Source organism: Balaenoptera borealis, assembly GCF_965194805.1.
Source record: "Balaenoptera borealis genome assembly, chromosome: 2".
NCBI lineage: Eukaryota > Metazoa > Chordata > Mammalia > Artiodactyla > Balaenopteridae > Balaenoptera > Balaenoptera borealis.
The window spans coordinates 30,846,596-30,868,999 of NC_138867.1; the positions used below are offsets into that span (position 1 = coordinate 30,846,596).

General features: G+C 42.1%; 1 protein-coding gene across 2 annotated transcripts in view; it reads right to left on the reverse strand.

Annotated features, from left to right (window-relative positions):
• Positions 1-200: 200 nt before the first annotated feature.
• AGXT2 (alanine--glyoxylate aminotransferase 2) overlaps positions 201-22,404 on the reverse strand; it is a 49,527-nt gene continuing 27,323 nt past the window's right edge. For both annotated transcript variants that reach the window (XM_082382380.1, XM_082382381.1), the window contains exons 9-14: positions 21,956-22,048; positions 12,811-12,943; positions 11,292-11,383; positions 9,766-9,915; positions 5,077-5,175; positions 201-866 (exon numbers count right to left, since the gene is read on the reverse strand). In XM_082382380.1, the coding sequence (XP_082238506.1) occupies positions 759-866; positions 5,077-5,175; positions 9,766-9,915; positions 11,292-11,383; positions 12,811-12,943; positions 21,956-22,048 (675 nt within the window). In that variant the 3' untranslated portion in view covers positions 201-758. The remainder of the gene's footprint in view (positions 867-5,076; positions 5,176-9,765; positions 9,916-11,291; positions 11,384-12,810; positions 12,944-21,955; positions 22,049-22,404) is intronic.

Sequence of the window (22,404 nt, forward strand, 5' to 3'; positions counted from 1 at the left end):
TCTGGTCTTGGAGACTATTATAATAAGAGTAATGAGAATTTAGTCCAGCGTGGGATGATGGCAGTGGAAACAAAGGAGGCTCTGACAGACATTTTAGGGGAGTTAAAGGAGAGGACAGTTATCTACGTGGGGTATTTTCTGCATCATTTCCCAGGATGCTTGTGGCTGCAATAAGAGAAAACTTAAATGAAAAAGGCATGTGCAATGCATTGAATTTATTTTCTCAGATAACAAGAAGCCCCAAGGTAAGGGAGCTCCAGGATTGGTTAAATCAGTGGCCCACTGACATCACTAAGGACTCAGCTTCGCTCCACCTTCCAACCTCAGCAAATAAGCTTTGTCCTCAGGGCCGCAAAGTGGCTGACGGTGGTTGGAGCAGTCCTACCGTGACATCTGATGCTTCAATGCAAGACGAACACATCTCTTCCGGAGATGAAGAAAACTTTTCCTGAAGACACCTCCACCAAAATATTTTCCTGCAGGAATCATGTCACATTTCAGGTGTAAACATTCACCCCAAAGGAGAATAAAATTAGCATAACTAATCTAGACTAATTAGGATTTATTCTCTGAGCTAGGGATACAGATCCTTTCCTGAGGGATGGCTTTCTCAAGGTAACAGGGGCTCCGTTAACAAATATGGCTGGTAGGCAGTCAACAATTTACAACTTATACCAGTGGTTCTGAAATTTCTCAAATTAACCCTTGAACATAAGTGGGAAGTTCTTGAGGCTTGTGGTTCTTTATTTTCAAAAAATTTATTTGGCTTGTCTCTCCATGTGTTGGATTAAGGCAGAACGGAACACTTCCACTGCAAAATCAACTTCTGGTTTAGTGATGCACATCGAGGGTGCGATGCGGAATGTCTGAGGAGATAAAGGAAAATAGAGCAACGGATCATCATAGAATCAATTACGACTTCAAGGAAATGCACTAGGTTAAGAATCCAACACCTTGTTTTCATGGCATTCCTTATATTTCCCTCAAGGGTTCGTCTCCTCCCTCCCCAGTGCTGTATCCAGGCCATTCATCCTCTAGTCTCAGAAATTCTGGTACCATCCGCTCGGCCCCTTTTCCTTTTTGTCACCTGCTGACCTCCTGGTCCTTCCACCGCCTCCACTGAGGTCTTAGGCCTCTATCTAGCCTCCGTTTCTGCCATCACCGAGGTTGCCTTCTGTGTCCCTGTGTGCAACCCAACAAACTAGCGTCTCAGTTTCTTGATCGCCACAACTCCCGGAACCTTCATCTGCGCTCCTCTGCACCCACTCACGCCCCAGGCCAGCACCACGAGCCTCCTCTTCACTAGGAATTCTTCCATTTCTGACCCCACTGCATCCGCCCTTCCCATGAACACTTCAGTCTCCTCCCTCCATGATCTTCAAGTGTGTCACCCCCCTCAGATCTCATCCTCCTCTTCCTACCCAGCTTGGAGCACAGGGTTGAGGATATGAACCCCTCTCTCACCTTCCCCCTCACTTTGCTTGCCTTCCTCCCCTTCCGCTGCTGCACACACACAGCAAAGTCCCAGGTCCGATCAAAGCTATAACAGAACTGTTTTGCTCCAACACAGAGAGCTGAGAAGCGGTAAAGAAAATCCCACCGCTGGTGGACAGACATCGCAGGAAATTCAGGGTCCTACTTCTGCTGGTGTCCTAAACGTTCAGGCCCTCTCTCCTTTGCCACTCTAATTCCCATTCCTCTCAATTTCCTCACTCAGTTCCTACACCCCTCACTCTGTTTCATAGACAATCTTGCCTCATGCCCCTCAGAAGCTGTCAAGCAAGACCTTTCTATAAACTTGCTTGCTCCCACGTGCATTCTTATATCCTAGCCTGAAGGTTCAAGCAACAAACCGTCTACGATTCGACTCCGAATTTTCTACCTGTGCCTTTGGCCCTTTCTTCTCCCATCACCTTCCCTCCAGGAAACACCGCTGCATTCTCTCTCATCTTCACCTACTCCTCAACTTCCCCTCAGCCTATAAACAAGCAGGCTTACAGCTCTCATAATCTAAATCCAAGCCACACATAAAACCACAGATAATAGCCAGAACATGGAAGCAACCTAAGCATCCATCAACAGATGAATGGATAAAGAAGATGTGGCACATATATGCAATGGAATATTACTCAGCCATAAAAAGTAATGAAATTAAGTTATTTGTAGTGAGGTGGATGGACCTAGAGTCTGTCATACAGAGTGAAGTAAGTCAGAAAGAGAAAAACAAATACTGTATGCTAACACATATATTTGGAATCTAAGAAAAAAAAAAAAGATCATGAAGAACATAGGGGTAAGATGGGAATAAAGATGCAGACCTACTAGAGAATGGACTTGAAGACACGGGGAGGGGGAAGGGTAAGCTGTGACAAAGTGGCATGGACATATATACACTACCAAATGTAAAATAGATAGCTAGTGGGAAGCAACCGCATAGCATAGGGAGATCAGCTTGGTGCTTTGTGACCACCTAGAGGGGTGGGATAGGGAGGGTGGGAGGGAGGGAGACGCAAGAGGGAAGAGATATGGGAACATATGTATATGTATAACTGATTCACTTTGTTATAAAGCAGAAACTAACACACCATTGTAAAGCAATTATACTCCAATAAAGACGTTAAAAAAAAAAAACCACAGATAAAAATGTGTTGACCCTCCTGGTCTCTTCCAGCTACCATACATATACTATCCTTCCTTTTATCAAACTTATAAAAATAAAAAGACTGGTTGATGCTCTTGGCCATTACTTTCCACTCTGCCTTCCCTCTATTCACATCTCAACGCACTGCAGCTTGGCTTCTGTCCCATCAGCCTTCTGGCCCCACTCTGGCTAAAGCTGCCAGTCGGCTGCTAAGCGTGGAATCCAGTGGGCACGTTCCAGCCCTTAGCCTTTCTGGCCTTCTCTTCTGCATTTGGCACTTCTGTCGCTCCCCCTTCCAGAACCTCCCCACTCTCTTGCTTCCATGACTCCGCACCCTCCTAGCTCTCCTCACAGCTCTCCACCCGTTTTGTGTCTCCATCTGGGTACCTCTTCTTCCACCTGCCCTTTAAAAGTTGATGTGACCCAGGCGTCTATCCTCATCTCTCTGTATTTCGCATCTAGACTCCCTTCCCAGGAGATTTCCTCCTCTCCCCACTTCTATGCTGATGACCACCAAATCGTGATCCTCACCTCGATTCTTTCCTCTGAGCTACAGACTTGTCTATAGATAGAAGGGGACCAAGTTCAAAGCTGCACTCATCCCTTTATACCCAAGTCCTGGGCATTTCACTGCCAGATTGCTCTCTGGATGTCTCCTCTATCCCTACGGTTGCTGTTCAAGTTCAGACAGCATCATTAGCTCCCACCTGGACTCCCGGCCTCCAGTCTCGTCCCCTCAGGTTTACTCTTCTACGAGGACAGATTTGGAAATCAGACTGCCTGAATTTGGATCCTGGTTCTGCCACTTACTAACTGTGTGACTTGGGCAATTTACTTAGCCTCTCTGTGCCTCTTTTTCTTCATCTGTAAAATAAGGATAAGAGTACTTGTTCCATAGGCGTGTTGAGAGCATTAAAATGAGTGAACATATGCAAAGCATTTAGAACAGTGTACGCTATCCCTTCGTATGGTTATCGGCAAGCATACTAGATTGTATCATCATTTTCTGTTTAAGTCCTTCTCCTCTGCCAGTTCCATGGAGGGAGGGACAGATCTTATTTCTCACTGTAGCTCTAGTATACAGCCAAGCAGTGGCTGGTTAGGACTCAGGTGTGTGCTGGATAACTAAGGACTAACTCAGCAAGTAAACAATGAATTGTTCTCTGTGTTTATAAGTAGCCCGTCTTAGGATTTTGAATCATTAACTTACTCCGTCTGATTCATATAGAAAAATATCTGGGACCAGGACTAGAAAAAACTCAGCATTTCCCAGCAAAAGCACTCATTCTGGTTTTGTTTGCTATGGTTTGGTTTGGGCTGGAAGAGCTTTCAGTCTATTTGTTCACAGGCTGAGGGGAAGTTGAAAAAAACTGCAGAAACAAGAGAACACAGACCTGTTTCCCTAAGTGGAGGGAGTGTGGAGGGTCAAGAGCACGGAGAGACGTCTCGTTCTCTAACCTTTAGGAAAGGAGGTGGGAACTGGCTCGGGGGACAGATGAGATTCTATAGGGATCTTGCCTAATGGCTTCCATTTTCTCTGAGAAGCACCAGACGAGGGCGTTCGCTGAAATCAAGTGAGAGGCAGCAGTGAAGCAGGGAAACTAGGAAGAATGACGCATGTTTAAAACGGGAGAGAAGGATGCCAAAGGCCAAGAACAAATTAGGGGAGGAGTAGGAGTGAGCTTACATCTTAAATCTCTGCCCTGGAGCGAATCCCTGGAGAGGGTCCTGCTGGTGTGAGGGATGGAGGGGCAGATCACTTTACAGTAGCAGCCCATGCCCACGGCAGGGCCACACCAGGGTCCCGACTGTGGGGCTTGTACTTGGCTTTCCCAGGAAGGGGGCAGGGACAGCTTGTTCTCTGCCTCTGCCAGCCTGAGAGTGAAGGGCACTGGGAGTGGCTGATTTTGAGTTCTGCATTAGGGACCTGGCCAGGGTGGTCCCCACCTCCCCTGCAGGGCCACCTAGCCCTGCCAGCACTATGACGTTGCTCCTGGCCACAGCGGCCACTAAGGCTTAGCGGGCTTGCGGGTCACAGAGTCAGAGCCCAGGGCTGAGTTAAAAAAGACTAGGACTGCGCTTTCAGAGGTTAGAACTAATTCACACATGAGACAAACTGGTTACGCATGACTGTTATGACACTATTATGACCTGTCCTGTAAGTCCTCTGCTTTGTCTGTGCAGCTTTTTTCTGCCTCCTTAGACTGTCCTCTGTGTATATTCCCCGCCGAACCGCGGTAACCAAACCATTTCACACAGCGCCCTCTAGTGGCCCGAGGGCTTCACTGTCCCTTTCTTTTGAAAACGTCTGAACACGAAGCCTAGAGGAAGCGGAACTGGGTCCCCTAGCATAGGGGTGAAGACAAGGGACCAGCACTGGGACCTCAGGGAGATGCTTACCTAAAGTGATAGGTAAAGGCCAGCCTTCTTGTTACCTGAGAAAAAGTGCCACCCCGGCCAATCAGAAGCCCCATGCGTTTGCAGTCCTGGTGGATTTGATTTACTTCTTCACGGGGAAGAGGCTGGCGGCCCGTCTGTAAATACATTTAAAAAATATTTGGCATTTGAATGATTCAAGACATTATTTCTAAGAGGAATAAAAAGCAACTCAAGCAATCAATGCTCTTCTCTCCCTCTCAACCTGTCTCCCCCTGTAATTGAATAAAGCTATTAACTGCTGAATTGGATTTCTTTCTGGGGGGGGGGTGTTATTGAAAATATTTGTTTTTATCCCAGTTCATCCCAAATTCCCAAAGACAAGATGAAGTGGAATGCGGACCGTCAGTGAATCTTGGCTCTGCAGTTGGTTACCCTGGGAGCTTGGTTCTTTAATAGCCGTATTTGGAGTTTGCTTTATTTATGTGGAAATTGTCCTCAGCCCTGCACTTTGTTTTGTCCATGTAAAAAATTCATTTCAAAAAGTCCAGGAAATGGCTCTGAAGTTGCACAAGGGCACAAACGGTCCAAGCTTTCTCTGGGCCACAGTATGGCCTGGGCAACTGGGGTGGGGCCGTTTGTCCTCATCTGCCCTGCTTGTGGAATTTGCTCTTTCTCACCCAAGACTTAATCCTCCAGGGTCAGGAAAGGTAAGGTCTCCGGAGCCTAGAGGCTGTTTCAGGTCACTTGGCATCTGAAGGTGGTCCCTTCCTGTGGGCCCAGGTATTCCAGTACCCTTTTGATGACACTGGGTTGGGGACTTCTGAGTCTGTGAGCACAAATGCTCCAACTAGTCTGTTGTGAAGCTTTAAGATAAAGAAAACACTATTCAAACTTTCCCACTACTAGATAATGGAGGACCAGGATGGGGAAAAGACCAGCATTTCCTCATTGATCCTAAAATGTCATCCTGCTTGCCCCTGATGTTCTAATGAGGAAAGACTAAAACACGACAATATAATTTAGGGCTAAACTGTGAAAGCTGGAAAGAAGTCAAATATGGTTTGGGGGACGAGAGGTCAGAGGTGAGAAAGGGTTCCTCAGGGGCAGTTGGGTTGGTGGGCCTTGGTGGCTATCAAGGGTCTGGAGAGGTGAACTTTGTTTGGCTTCAGCCTGGTCTGGGCCAGCACCCTCCCTGCTCCTTTGTCCATTTTATTACCCCCTGGTCTCAACTGCTATGACTAATTGAACATCTTGTAGGCATTCCGAAGAGAAAAGCACGGTCGGAAAAGCTAATGAGACAAAGCCACAGGACAGCCTGCCCGGGCCCTGTGCTCGAGTCTAAGTCCCAACCACTCCATAATCAAGTGGGCATGTTCGTAACTAACCTCTTCTCAGGGATATAATGTAGCTTCGTGTTTAATTATTTATTTATTTTTTGCCTTTTTTCAGGGATAAGTCTTCATTTAAACAATTATAAAAGTAATGCAGGGTTATTGGGAAAAACTCCTGAAAGTGATACGGAAATGCACTTAGTCAAAATGAAACATTTCCCCTTCTCCAATCCTACTCTTAGGGATACCGCCTGTTGGTAATTTAGTGGGAACTAGACACTTTTTCTATGCATATACATATATTTAAATGCATATTTTAAAAAATGTCATACTTTATAATGTTCTGCAATTTGCTTTGAACAATTTACAATGTATCCAGAACATCTTTCCATGTCAGTGTATTTGGACCTAGTCTTCTTTTTTTTTTTTTAATTTTATTTAGTTATTTTATTTCTTTTTGGCTGTGTCGGGTCTTAGTTGCAGCACTCAGGATCTTTCGTTAAGGCTCCCAGGCTCTTCGTTGTGGTGCACGACTTCTCTCTAGTTGTGGCTTGGGGGTTTTCTCTCTGTAGTTGTGGTGCACAGGTTCCAGAGTGCCTGCGCTCTGTGGTTTGTGGCACGCAGGATCTCTAGTTGAGACACACGAGCTCAGTAGTTGTGGCTCATGGGCTTAGCTGCCCCACAGCATGGGGGATCTTAGTTCCCTGACCAGGGATCGAACCTGTGTCCTCTGCATTGTAAGGCGGATTCTTTACCACTGGACCACCAGGGAAGTCCCTGGACCTAGTCTCCTTAAAGATTACCTAGTATTTTGTTGTTTGTTGGTAGAGCAATTTGTTTAATCTCTTATTTTTGGACATTTATGTTATTTTCAATTTTTGTTTATGATCATAAGCAATGCTGCAAACATCCTCGCTCATTTATATCTTTACACACTTCTGTGAATATTTCTTTAGGATACATCACTCTAAGTGGAATGGCTAGGTCAAAATGTATACATTTAAAATTTTGATAGATACAGACAAATTTCTGTCCAAAGGGCTGTATCCAATTCACATCCTTACTAACTGCTCATGGGAGTTTTGATTCTGGGTTACACTGTATAGCATTAAAGCCAAGTTCCGAGCTGTTTTAATTACATGAATGTGGTCTGAAGTGTTGCAGGGGCCGGAAATCAATCAACAAACATGGATAAAGCACTCACCATCTGTGTATTTCCTGGCCTCAAAAGCGTACAATTTATTTAGGAAAAGAAGGTATTTATACATGAAAACCGAGTCAACAAATACATGATTTGAAAGAGCCTTTCAAAGGAGCTCTTTAGACAGTGAGTGTGAGAGAGATTCTCTGAAGGCTGCAGCCCCTTATATGGGAGAAGCAAAGGCAAGCTTCAGGAGGAGATGTGGTGAAGAGTTGGATCTTGAAAAGGCCTAGGACTCCCATAGCTAGAGACAGAGAGGAAAGTACTGTATTCCATGCTTAGGGAAAAGTTTGAGTGATATTTGGATGTAGGAAAGTGAACGGTATTGAGGGGACAATGAATAGAATTAAGGAATGGAGACGCTCTTTCAGAGCCCATGCTTAAAACTACTGAAGGGCAGAGGGAAGAGAAAAAGAGCTCATTCTATACATACTATTTTATAGCCTGCTTAATTTTTTCCATAATACAGTTTGCACATCTTTCCATGTCACATGTATTTCTATGCCATGTAGTATGGATGTACCATGCTTTAGCTTGTTCTGTATCAATGGGATTCTGATGTTTTACCATGACAACTCAAGTTCTGATGAGCATCTCTGTTCACACGTCTTGGAGTACACAGAAGTTGGCTTTGGATTAGTGGGAAAGGGACGAATGCCTCCTCTTTCACTGGGCTTTCTTTGGTGGGGTCTGGGCTTTGAGGCATCTAGGTATCCTCGAGGGACCTCTTGTTGGGGGGACTGGAATGGACTCTTCTGAGCCTTAAAACAGCCCTTGATGGAGCCCCAAGCTGAAGGTAAGTATGTTACGGCCTGTGAGCCAGAGGGCCTAGTCTCATGTTACTCTTATTTTCCTGTTGTCTTCCTTAGCTTTCAAATCTGGTTCAAACGTTCCAGCTTTTCACAGGCTCTGCTGTGTGGTACTAATGGGAGAGTGTTATATCAACGGTCTAGTCTGAATATTGGGAGAATTGAACACAGTCCTTCTAAACTAGGCTGGTGTGATGAGAGCAAACAGCAAGAAGTCACCCACGGATAAGAATTAGGGTGAAGGGGCTGGTCTGACTATTCCTTCCTGTGCCAAGATTCCCCTGCTGTCACTCCCCTCAGAGGATCTAGATTTTGCATTTATAGAGGATTGGGACAATTTCCTACTGACGTGGGCCCCAGGGGCAGCAGTAACAACAGTGGGAAAGATTTGAGAAACACGGCAAAGAAAGAATCAATAAAACTTGACGTTAGAAATAAGGAGAGGGGGCTTCCCTGGTGGTGCATTGGTTGAGAGTCTGCCTGCTAATGCAGGGGACACGGGTTCGAGCCCTGGTCTGGGAAGATCCCACATGCCGCGGAGCAACTAGGCCCGTGGGCCACAACTACTGAGCCTGTGCATCTGGAGCCTGTGCTCCGCAACAAGAGAGGCCGCAATAGTGAGAGGCCCGCGCACCGCGATGAAGAGTGGCCCCCACTTGCCACAACTGGAGAAAGCCCTCGCACAAAAACGGAGACCCAACACAGCCAAAAATAAATAAATTAATTAATTAATTTAAAAAATAAAAAGAAATAAGGAGAGGGAAGGAGTCACAGATTATCTTGTGGTTTTGAGGCTAGGGAATTGGGAGAACAGTGGAGGGTGTAAAACAGACACAGTGACCTTGGGAAGAATCACTGGCTTAAGGGAAATGCTAAGTTCAATTGTCATATCGAGTTTGAGGTCACCTTGCGGTAGGTCATCAGAAAGTCACATTCCACCCTTGTTACTTGGGAGATTGAAGTCCATTCACAAACAAACAAACAGATGCAAAACCCTATAAATCTTTAACATTCTCACTCCAAACCAACACCACAACCTTCTCCTGGCCCTTCCCCCTTACTTCCGCTAGCTCTCTGGCCCCCTGCCCCTCCCCCAATAATTTCCTCCCTTCCTTATATTTCTAATTCAAAATATTCAGTCATTACCATTGCTCTTTGCCTAGTCTGGCAAGAATAACATCAGCTCCCTTTTGCAAATGCTCTTCTGCACTCTAGAACTCTCGATGACCAGCTAGCCTGTCTTTCATACTCAACACTCCCTACTCATCTCTAATGAGCTTTGCTGAGTCTTGCTGTCCTTGTGTGCTCTCTTCCTGAGAATGAATGAGCTTGTAGCTGAGGCTTCCTACTTTAACTCTTGCTGCCCCCTCGAACCTGCAGAGAGAACAGCGGATCACAACCTACCTTATCCTTCACCATCTCTATTCCTATCATGAGGCCTTTGCCTCGGACGTCTCCAACGATTTCAAATTCATCCCGCAGCTTAGCAAACTTCAGTAACATATAGGTGCCAACTTCCTGGCTGTTTTCTTGTAGATTTTCTTCTTTAATCACCTGTTGAGAGAAAGCCCCAAATGACCTTGCATTAAAAAAGTTTTAAAATGGACTGAGAAACATGGAGAAATAAATGTATGTGACCCTCTTTACAAAAACTTGACCAGACAAATGGAACCCAAAGTCTAGTATGGCCATACCTTGTCCTACAAAAAGATCTGCTGTAGGGAGAAAAAAATTCTTGGTAGAGGGGATGCCTCCCCCCTACCCTCCTCATCTTCAGGGGTGGGTAAAAATTTAGGAAAAAATAAAAGAGACGTCTCAGTGTTGAGCTTTTTGTGGGCCCAGAGTCAGGGCACCTGAGATATATATTCATTAAAAGGATTTTCACCTACTTCCACTCATAGCAGAGACCTGTGATTCCTGACCAAACACAAGCAGTATACTACATTTATAACCAGCTGATAATAACTGCATGACTCCAGGCAGAACCTGATGTTTTTAAGACCTACTTGTTCACCTAAATCCTCTCTATCTGTTAAATTGGTTGAGGTGACACAGCACTTAAAAAATGTAAGCTGGCAATGTCTACAGAATGAAATAAATGAAACATCCTACCTACACTTTCTCATTTTGAGATTTAATCATATTGAAGATACTTTTTAATTTGCAAGGGCAGCTTTTACTTACTTATTTTTATTGAAAAATAGTTTTAAATTTAATTGTTTTGAATAAGTGAATCATGTACCTTGTTCAAACATCAGAAAGTACAGAAGCGTAGAGTAGAATGAGCCTCACTGATCCCTATTCCCCAGCCACCAAGTTTCCTTCCCCACAAACAACCATTGTTATTAATTTCTTGGACATTCTTCCAGAAATACGTTACACTTTTAAGCAAACGCTATTATGCATATAAGCAAGGGCATTTAAAAAATCTTTTCAGCAGATGAGACCCCAGGCAAAATCAATGGCCTGGGGCTGAACCACAGCTGAATCACCTAGTTGGAATTGCATAGAACTCACTTGCTCTTTACTCTTTTAATTTATGACAGTACAACAAAAATAAGGAAACATATACAAGACAGGACCAAAATTAAACTGAAATCAAGGATAGCCATTGGTAACTATCCATAAAATACCACTCAAATGACAAAGAAATTTCAGTGCTACCAGCTATCTAGGGAAGTTCTTATATTTCCCATGTGTGTGAGGTTTATTACATATTATTTCATATCCAATACTTGAAGCACTCACAGTAGATCTTAAAAAGGGGGGAGGGGGCAGAATAATAACTGGAAATCTAACTTAAATTCATGGACTAGGAATTAACTCTTCACTTTAGTCATGAAATGTGATAGAGTTCTGATAATGTGTGTGTGGTTTTGAAGTAGTCGTTTGGTGAAATGAATGATGTTGATGCAGTTGCTGGAAAGTACCTCAAGCACCGATGATCCAATGGCGCAGGCCATGGGGTTCCCTCCGAAGGTATTGAAGTGAAGCAGGCGTTTAGCCAAAGACTTGGCAATCTCTGGGGAGGATGCAGAATAAAAGTGTATAAAGGGTGACACATTCCTATCTATAATCTCCCATCATGCATTTGGATTATATTTACCTTCATGTTGTATATGTATGTGTAATATATTTCATGGCGTCCAATTCATTCTTCACTCACCAGATAGTGGATGTTATGGTTGGAATTGTGTCTCTTCCCTCCCCCACCCCAATTCATACGTTGAAGCCCTAACCCCCAATGTGACTGTAATTGAAGGCAGGGCCTTTAGGGAGGTAATTAAGGTCATAAGGGTGGGGCCCTAATCCAATAGGACTGGTATTCTCCTAAGAAGAAGAGACATCAGAGCCCTTTCTAGCTGTGGAAAAGGACATGTGAGGACACAGCACGAAGGTGTTCATCTGCAAGAGAGATCTCACCAAAAACCAACTCTGCTCGTACCTTGATCTTGGATTTCAGCCTCTAGAACTGTGAGAGAATAAGCCCAAGCTGACTAATACAGTGGATAAGGAAAAATTGCTTATTTATTCAATGAGAAGTTTAATAATAAAAATCTTTAATGTGTTGGATGAATTGAAAAGTACTTTAAAACTTGATTTATGGGAACTTACATGGAACCTTCATTAGCTAAGCCTTTTTTCTATATTCCACTCTTGGGACTAAGAAGGAAATATTTTTTAAAAAATCTCATATCAAGGATTTCATAATATAATTTCAAGATTGCTTCAGGGTTAGTATATATTCGGTTCATTATACTTCACCTTCTACATCCACATTTTAGTACCTTTCTTCGTTCAATAAAAACACTGAGATATTACAAGGCACTTAATTATCCTTTGGAGCCTCTCAAGTATGCTTACTATTGGTGGGAAAAACAAATGATAATTTTAAGATTTTCAACACTAAATGGTTCATAAAATTCTTTTCTGTAAAACCTGACTAAAATGGGAAATACAGTTAATTCTAATGTTCATTTTATAGAATGTTCTAGCTAAGTGAGATTGTATTGTCTTTAGCTGATTTTGATGATCAACAGAGAAAACTATCACTTGGACCTTGAGTCTATAGCTTATTGGTGTGGCAAGACTAGGTCAGGGTGTCCTTCAAGAATATGATTCCCTTGGAAACTTCAGCACTGGCTTCAGGTTGTTTAGCAAGGATCTCTTGTGTTGGTTTTGTTTTTGTGGCATGTTTGCCTAGACCTTGTCAGTAGAGTAGAACCCTGCATTTCATTGTGGGTCTGGGAGAATTAGTCTTATCTACAGCAAGAGCAAAAAGGGCTGGTTTTCTTCTATCTCTTCCACCATCTGGCAGACAGTTTCCCTTTTTCATTGCTTGGGAATCCCATCACTGTCTCTAGCCCACACAAGTTCCAATACACATGTTTTCTACCATTGCTGATGCAGGAGACCCAGAAGCAGACACAAACTGCCTGTAGTTCCTACCTGGAGTTGTCACAACTGCTGCCATGGGAAAGCCATTCCCAATCCCTTTAGCCATGGTGACAATATCCGGCAGGACGCCATGCGTTTGGAAGCCCCAGAAGTGAGAACCCAACCTTCCAAATCCTGTCTGCACCTGTGAAAACAAGTCCCAAATAATTGGAAACCAGTCCCAAATCATTGGAAACCTTTCAAAGAAATGTTGGTTTTTTCTTGACTCTCTGGTCTCTTCTCTTTCCTCCTCTTCCATCTCCTCCTCCTTCCCAACATCATCATCATCATCAGTCATCGTCATCACCATCCTCGTACTACTATGGAGAAAGCACTTGTTCTGTGCCTGACCTTTTAGGCACCAAAAGCCAGTTACTAGCATTGTGTGATTCTAGACATGTTTTTTAACTCTTCTGAATCCATGTTCACTCTGTTGAGTGGAAACAATAGCAATACCTCACAGGGCTGCTGTGAGGGTCATATAAATAATGCATGTGAAAAAGGTCATTGTGATTAGCAATCCTTGATAAGGATCTCCTGTGTGTAAGGCTGTGTCTGCCCCAGGCTGGATGAAGCAGGAGTTACAGTCAGCAAATTGGCGCTGGGGTGTCCACCACCCAGCCCAGACAGGCTGGTCATCCTCTTCCCTGTGATTTCTTTTTCCTCCTGAGAATTAGTCATGAGGAGGACCCAGCTGAGTCAGTTAAGTCAGGATGGAACTAAGTTGAACTTAGTTGTTTTGTGCATGCTGTTTCCTCTTTCTAGAAAGCCCTCTCCCCGCTTCTTCATCTCACTAACTCCTCTTCTCCTTCAAAACACAGTTTCATCATTATTCGGGATAGGAAGATTCTCCTGAGCCCCACTAGGGCCCCCACTCAAGGCACCTAAGCTGCCGTCAGAACCTCTCACCTTGGACTATTATCACCAGCATACATGTATCTTATTTTTCTCTTTATCCACAATACCTAGCAGAGTGCCTGATAAAAGTAGACACTTAGTGTTTGTAGAATGGATTAAAAAGTGGCAGAAGTGCCTAAGTGAATAAAGCCACACAAACATTTCCATGCAAATTTTCGCCAGAGCCTTTTTGGTGAAGGTTCCTTGATCTCCTTCTGGTTCTCAGTCTCCTGGGCTGTCTGTCTATCTCTCTCTCTACACATACACACATTGCAGGTCTGGGGTAGAGGTGTGAGCACTTGAAGTTGATTCTGAAATGCACTTGAAAGAGCAAGGGTCCTTCTCAGGCTTCCTGATTATTTTCTTGCTCTCTCCAGGGTGCTGTTGCAAAGGCAGATGTTGGGGGTTACAATTAGATGAGAGTGAACAACATAGGAGAAGAGCTTAGACGTGGGAGTCAGACAGATGTGGGCTCGAATCCTGGGTCTCCGACTTCCTAGTTACGGGCCTCTGGACAAGCTGACGAATTTGCCCAAATGAGATAACGTAGGAAGAGTTCATGGCAAATCCATCCATTTTGCCTCTCTGCCTATCTTCATTTTTCACTTCATCTATCAAAGTACCATCAGTAAATGGTGAAATATCAGACTGCTTGGACAACACGTGAAATTATGTAGGACCATAAACCATGTTTAGCCACCTAGGAAGTATCAGTTCCATAGAATCTTTTAGTCGAACAGAGATGATTCATTCTAAGGTTCTTAAACTCAAATGTCTTCAGGGATGAGGGGCATATCGTCTTGAGAGAAGCAGGCTGGGCCTACATCAATGAGTGGGGATGGAACTATGGGCGTGCACAACCTGCCTAAAAGCAGTGAATTTAAAGTTTAAACCCAGCCCATGCCAGACCAGCAAAGACTGAGTGCCCATTGTGGTCCCAGCAGTGGCCTATTTTTATTCAAATTCCATATTCCTCATTTTAAAGAAGAGAAAGCCAAGGTTAGCTAATTAAGAAGACATGTAAGATCACTGAGTGGCAGCACTGGCCCCAAACTAAGGATTTTCTTCTGCTCCCTCATTTTCTGCTATCTTTGTCTTTCTACACTGCTGTTCTGTCATTCTTTTTTTTTTTATATACAGCAGGTTCTTATTAGTCATCAATTTTATACACATGAGTGTATACTTGTCAATCCCAATCGCCCAATTCATCACACCACCACCCCCAGCCCCCACCGCTTTCCCCCGTTGGTGTCCATACATTTGTTCTTTACATCTGTGTCTCAATTTCTGCCCTGCAAACCGGTTCATCTGTACCATTTTTCTAGGTTACACATATATGCTTTAATATACGATATTTGTTTTTTCTCTTTCTGACTTACTTCACTCTGTATGACAGTCTCTAGATCCATCCACGTCTCAACAAATGACCCAATTTCGTTCCTCTTTATGGCTGAGTAATATTCCATTGTATATATGTACCACACCTTCTTTGTCCATTCATCTGTAGATGGGCATTTAGGTTGTTTCCATGACTTGGCTATTGTAAATAGTGCTGCAATGAACATTGGGGTGCATGTGTCTTTTTGAATTATGGTTTTCTCTGGGTATATGCCCAGTAGTGGGATTGCTGGGTCATATGGTAATTCTATTTTTAGTTTTTTAAGGAACCTCCATACTGTTCTCCATAGTGGCTGTATCAATGTACATTCCCACCAACAGTGCAAGAGGGTTCCCTTTTCTCCACACCCTCTCCAGCATTTGTTGTTTGTAGATTTTCTGATGATGCCCATTCTGACTGGTGTGAGGTGATACCTCATTGTAGTTTTGATTTGCATTTCTCTAATAATTAGTGATGTTGAGCAGCTTTTCATGTGCTTCTTGGCCATCTGTATGTCTTCTTTGGAGAAATGTCTATATAGGTTTTCTGCCCATTTTTGGATTGGGTTGTTGGTTTTTTTGATATTGAGCTGCATGAGCTGTTTATATATTTTGGAGATTAATCCTTTGTCCGTTGATTCATTTGCAAATATTTTCTCCCATTCTGAGGGTTGTCTTTTCGTCTTGTTTATGGTTTCCTTTGCTGTGCAAAAGCTTTGAAGCTTCATTAGGTCCCATTGGTTTATTCTTGTTTTTATTTCCATTACTCTAGGAGGTGGATCAAAAAAGATCTTGCTGTGATTTATGTCAAAGAGTGTTCTTCCTATGTTTTCCTCTAAGAGTTTTATAGTGTCTGGTCTTACATTTAGGTCTCAAATCCATTTTGAGTTTATTTTTGTGTATGTTGTTAGGGAGTGTTCTAATTTCATTCTTTTACATGTAGCTGTCCAGTTTTCCCAGCACCACTTATTGAAGAGACTGTCTTTTCTCCATTGTATATCCTTGCCTCCTTTGTCATAAATTAGTTGACCATAGGTGTGTGGGTTTATCTTTGGGCTTTCTATCTTTTTTTTTTTTTTTTTTTTATGTTTATTTTTGGCTGTGTTGGGTCTTCGTTTCTGTGTGAGGGCTTTCTCCAGTTGCGGCGAGTGGGGGCCACTCTTCATCGCGGTGCGCGGGCCTCTCACTATCGCGGCCTCTCTTGTTGCGGAGCAGAGGCTCCAGACGCTCAGGCTCAGTAGTTGTGGCTCATGGGCCCAGTTGCTCCGCGGCATGTGGGATCTTCCCAGACCAGGGCTCGAACCCGTGTCCCCTGCATTGGCAGGCAGATTCTCAACCACTGCGCCACCAGGGAAGCCCTGGGCTTTCTATCTTGTTCCATTGATCTATGTTTCTGTTTTTGTGCCAGTACCATATTGTCTTGATTACTGTAGCTTTATAGTATAGTCTGAAGTCAGGGAGTCTGATTCCTCCAGCTCCGTTTTTTTCCCTCAAGACTGCTTTGGCTATTCAGGGTCTTTTGTGTCTCCAAAGAAATTTTAAGATTTTTTTGTTCTAGTTCTGTAAAAAATGAAATTGGTAATTTGATAAGGATTGCACTGAATCTGTAGATTGCTTTGGGTAGTACAGTCATTTTCACAATGTTGATTCTTCCAATCCAAGAACATGGTATATCTCTCCATCTGTTTGTATCATCTTTAATTTCTTTCATCAGTGTCTTATAGTTTTCTGCATACAGGTCTTTTGTCTCCCTAGGTAGGTTTATTCCTAGGTATTTTATTCTTTTTTTGCAATGGTAAATTGGAGCGTTTCCTTAATTTCTCTTTCAGATTTTTCATCATTAGTGTATAGGAATGCAAGAGATTTCTGCGCATTAATTTTGTATCCTGCAACTTTACCAAATTCATTGATTAGCTCTAGTAGTTTTCTGGTGGCATCTTTAGGATTCTCTATGTATAGTATCATGTCATCTGCAAACAGTGAGAGTTTTACTTCTTCTTTTCTGATTTGTATTCCTTTTATTTCTTTTTCTTCTCTGATTGCCATAGTTAGGACTTCCAAAACTACGTTGAATAATAGTGATGAGAGTGGACATCCTTGTATTGTTCCTGATCTTAGAGGAAATGCTTTCAGTTTTTCACCATTGAGAATGATGTTTGCTGTCGGTTTGTCATATATGGCCTTTATTATGTTGAGGTAGGTTCCCTCTATGCCCACTTTCTGGAGAGTTTTTATCATAAATGAGTGTTGAATTTTGTCGAAAGCTTTTTCTGCATCTATTGAGATGATCATATGGTTTTTCTTCTTTAATTTGTTAATATGGTGTATCACCTTGATTGATTTGCATATATTGAAGAATCCTTGAATACCTGGGATAAATCTCACTTGATCATGGTATATGATCCTTTTAATGTGTTGTTGGATTGTGTTTGCTAGTATTTTGTTGAGGATTTTTGCATGTATATTCATCAGTGATATTGGTCTGTAATTTTCTTTTTTTGTAGTATCTTTGTCTGGTTTTGGTATCAGGGTGATGGTGGCCTTGTAGAATGAGTTTGGGAGTGTTCCTTCCTCCACAATTTTTTAGAAGGGTTTGAGAAGGATGGGTGTTAACTCTTCTCTAAATGCTTGATAGAATCCACCTGTGAAGCCATCTGGTCCTGGACTTTTGTTTGTTGGAAGATTTTTAATCACAGTTTCAATTTCATTACTTTTGATTGGTCTGTTCATATTTTCTATTTCTTCCTGGTTCAGTCTTGGAAGGTTATACCTTTCTAAGAATTGGTCCATTTCTTCCAGGTTGTCCATTTTATTGGCAGAGAGTTGCTCATAGTAGTCTCTTAGGATGCTTTGTATTTCTGCGGTGTCTGTTGTAACTTATCCTTTTTCATTTCTAATTTTATTGATTTGAGTCCTCTCCCTCTTTTTCTTGATGAGTCTGGCTAATGGTTTATCAATTTTGTTTATCTTCTCAAAGAACCAGATTTTAGTTTTATTGATCTTTGTGATTGTTTTCTTTGTTTCTATTTCATTTATTTCTGCTCTGATCTTTATGATTTCTTTCCTTCTGCTAACTTTGGGTTTTGTTTGTTCTTCTTTCTCTAGTTCCTTTAGGTGTAAGGTTAGTTGTTTATTTGAGATTTTTCTTGTTTCTTGAGGTAGGCTTGTATAGCTATAAACTTCCTTTTTAGAACTGCTTTTGCTGCCTCCCATAGGTTTTGGATCATCTAGTTTTCATTGTCATTTGTCTCTAGGTATTTTTTGATTTCCACAGTGATCTCTTGGTTATTTAGTAACGTATTGTTTAGCCTCCACGTGTTTGTGTTTTTTACGTTTTTTCCCTGTAATTAATTTCTAATCTCATAGCGTTGTGGTCAGAAAATATGCTTGATATGATTTCAATTTTCTTAAATATACTGAGGCTTGATTTGTGACCCAAGATGTGATCTATCCTGGGGAATGTTCTGTGCACACTTGAGAAGAAAGTGTAATCTGCTGTTTTTGGTTGGAATGTCTTATAGATATCAACTAAATCTATCTGGTCTATTGTGTCATTTAAAGCTCTGTTTCCTTATTTATTTTCATTTTGGATGATCTGTCCATTGGTGTAAATGAGGTGTTAAAGTTCCCCACTATTATTGTGTTACTGTCGATTTCCTCTTTTATAGCTGTTAGCAGTTGCCTTATGTATTGAGGTGCTCCTTTTGTTGGGTGCATATATATTTATAATTGTTATATCTTCTTCTTGGATTGATCCCTTGATCATTATGTAGTGTCCTTCCTTGTCTCTTGTAACATTCTTTATTTTAAAGTCTATTTTATCTGATATGAGTATTGCTACTCCAGCTTTCTTTTGATTTCTATTTGCATGGAATATCTTTTTCCATCCCCTCACTTTCAGTCTGTATGTGTCCCTAGGTCTGAAGTGGGTCTCTTGTAGACAGCATATATATGGGTCTTGTTTTTGTATCCATTCAGCAAGGCTGTGTCTTTTGGTTGGAACATTTAATCCATTCACGTTTAAGGTAATTATCGATATGTATATTCCTATGACCATTTTCTTAATTGTTTTGGGTTTGTTTTTGTAGGTCCTTTTCTTCTCTTGTGTTTCCCACTTAGAGAAGTTCCTTTAGCATTTGTTGTAGAGCTGTTTTGGTGGTACTGAATTCTCTTAGCTTTTGTCTGTAAAGCTTTTGATTTCTCCATCGAATCTGAATGAGATCCTTGCCAGGTAGAGTAATCTTGGTTGTAGATTCTTCCTTTTCATCACTTTAAGTATATCATGTCACTCCCTTCTGGTTTGTAGAGTTTCTGCTGAGAAATCAGCTGTTAACCTTATGGGAGTTCCCTTGTATGTTATTTGTCATTTTTCCCTTGCTGCTTTCAATAATTTTTCTTTGTCTTTAATTTTTGCCAATTTGATTACTATGTGTCTCGGCATGTTTCTCCTTGGGTTTATCCTGTATGGGACCCGCTGCACTTCCTGGACTTGGGTGGCTATTTCCTTTCCCATGTTAGGGAAGTTTTCGACTATAATCTCTTCAAATATTTTCTCTGATTCTTTCTCTCTCTCTTCTCCTTCTGGGACCCCTATAATGCTAATGTTGTTGCGTTTAATGTTGTCCCAGAGGTCTCTTAGACTGTCTTCATTTCTTTTCATTCTTTTTTCTTTATTCTGTTCTGCATCAGTGAATTCCACCATTCTTTCTTCCAGGTCACTTATCCGTTCTTCTGCCTCAGTTATTCTGCTATTGATTCCTTGTAGTGTAGTTTTCATTTCAGTTATTGTATTGTTCATCTCTGTTTGTTTGTTCTTTAATTCTTCTAGGTCTTTGTTAAACATTTCTTGCATATTCTCGATCTTCGCCTCCATTCTTTTTCCGAGGTCCTGGATCATCTTCACTATCATTATTCTGAATTCTTTTTCTGGAAGGTTGCCTATCTCCACTTCATTTAATTGTTTTTCTGGGGTTTTATCTTATTCCTTCATCTGGTACATAGCCCTCTGCCTTTTCATCTTGTCTATCTTTCTGTGAATGTGTTTTTTGTTGCACAGGCTGCAGGATTGTAGTTCTTCTTGATTCTGCTGTCTGCCCTTTGGTGGATGAGGCTATCTACTGTTCTGTCATTCTTGAGAGGCAGGTTTACGCAGTGGTTAGTGTGGTCTTGGCTTAGTGTGGTTTAAGTTCTGGCTCTGTCCCTACTAACTGCATGATCTCAACAGGCAAATTAACCATCTTGGACTTCAATTCACTCATCTGTAAAATGGGCATAATTACAACTGGACACTCCTTATAGAATCGCGATGAACATTAACTTAGTTAATACATACAAAGCATTATGAACAGTGCCTGACACTTAGTAAGTGCTCAGAAAGTTCTAGGTATTCTTATCTTTACCTACTCATTAGAACAGTTCTTTTGAAGGTCACCCTGTGTTAGTTTCCAATTAGGTTGTTGAAAATGATAAAAACGCATACCATAGGAAATTCTGAAATACATTAATTTCTTTGAATTCAATCTACCTTCCCGCTAATTAATCCAATGGTGGCAGCTTCACTATGGGTGATTCCAAAGGTTAAAGCTTATTCTCTTCACCAGTGTAGCTATTTATAAACTGACTGAATAGACTTTTCTTCTTTTAATAGCAGATTAACTTTCTTCAGGACTTTGGTTCACGTTCCCTAAACTTGCACGGGTAGGATGGGAAAGGGAGGATGGACACAAGAGGAGGAGCTGGCCCACGCTTCCATGGGCAGTGCCCGGGGGTTGTCCAGTTCACCTGGGGATCACAGAGACCTGGCTGCATGGTAGGAAACTGCAAAAGAATTCTGCTGAGGGGGCAGCCCATTGTCCCCTATAGGGGATGTTTTAGTTGAGGAAAACTGTTTAGGCAAAGATGGCAGGACTGAAACAGGTATGAATCATTCAAGTTCTCCTCCTGTTTTTGGTGGTCTAATCACTTGTTAGAATCATGATGGCTCACCCAGAAGTGACCCAGGAGCACTTTGGAGGCCCTGGCGACTACCCTCTGGTCTTTTGATCTCCATTGCTATTCTCAGGAGGCAGAAGACACTCCAATAAGAGGTGTGATTATAATGTAAATTAAACCCATTAGGAAAGACACAGGCTAGAGCTCACAGAGCCCATGGATTTTATTCCCTTAAAGTGTCCCCTTAGAGGTACTGTATGATTATTCCAACAATGTTGCCATAACTATTTTATTTTTTGGAACTACTTAAAAATTTTTTTTTAATTTTTAATTTTTTTGGCCATGCTGCATGGCATGTGGGATTTTAGTTCCCAGACCAGGGATTGGACCCGTGACCCTGCAGTGGAAGCACGAAGTCCCAACCACTGGACCACCAGGGAAGTCCCTGGCACTATTTTTGAATATCTATGATGGTGGCCCTCATCTAACTTAGAGGTTGGACCCTTTCTTTTTAAGTATGATTTCCAAACAAATTTTGTTATTAAGGTAAGATGAATGCTTCCAGACTGGTTAATACTATTTTGGCAAAAATTAAGATGAAAACTTGGTTATGAGATTAAACGAAGTTTAAGCTGCTCCTGACATGCACTCCCCAAAAGGAATTTTAAAAGTATGTTGAGGAATGGCAGCATCACCTATGCGTGTTAACAATTTATTTGATAGACTTCAATTTGGATGTTTAAGTTCTGTTGTACTTGATTAAATGGACCAACTAATCCAATAACAAACTAACCAGTCAACTAGCCAAAGCTTCGTTAACTTATACCCACGTCTTGGAATCCCCAGAGTAGATGCTTTCTGCCTGGACCACAGAGGAGGGTTTAAAGAACTTTCTCCTTGTGCTTTTCCTGTCCCGGCTGCACTGCATTGCACCTATTCCATGGCCACTCACTTCATCTGCGATGCACACGCCTCCCCGCTCACGCACCAGCTCGAAGGCTTCCTTTAGAAACCCCTTTGGGTACTGGACAACGCCATTCACCCCCTGCAAAAGACCAAACCAAGAAGACCTAGAGTAGCAGTACAGCCCTTGAAAGTACTAAAAGAAAATTGAAGACGGGTCATGATCAATATTAGCATTAGTGATACCAGCAATTCTTAAAACAGTCTCTAGAACTGTTTCAACTATGGGTGAAAAGAGGGGCCGTTACTCTTATGACATGCCTGCTGAAAAAGGATGCAAGCATATTCTTTCCTGAGAGTAGAAATAAAGTAGATTAAGGGGATTTAGTAAGATTATAGAAAGGCTCCCCCTGACAGTGTGGGTGATAAACAACTAAAAATTGCTGGGGTTTTCTATTTTTACAGATTTAGGGATTCGATAGTTTCATGTATCTCTCT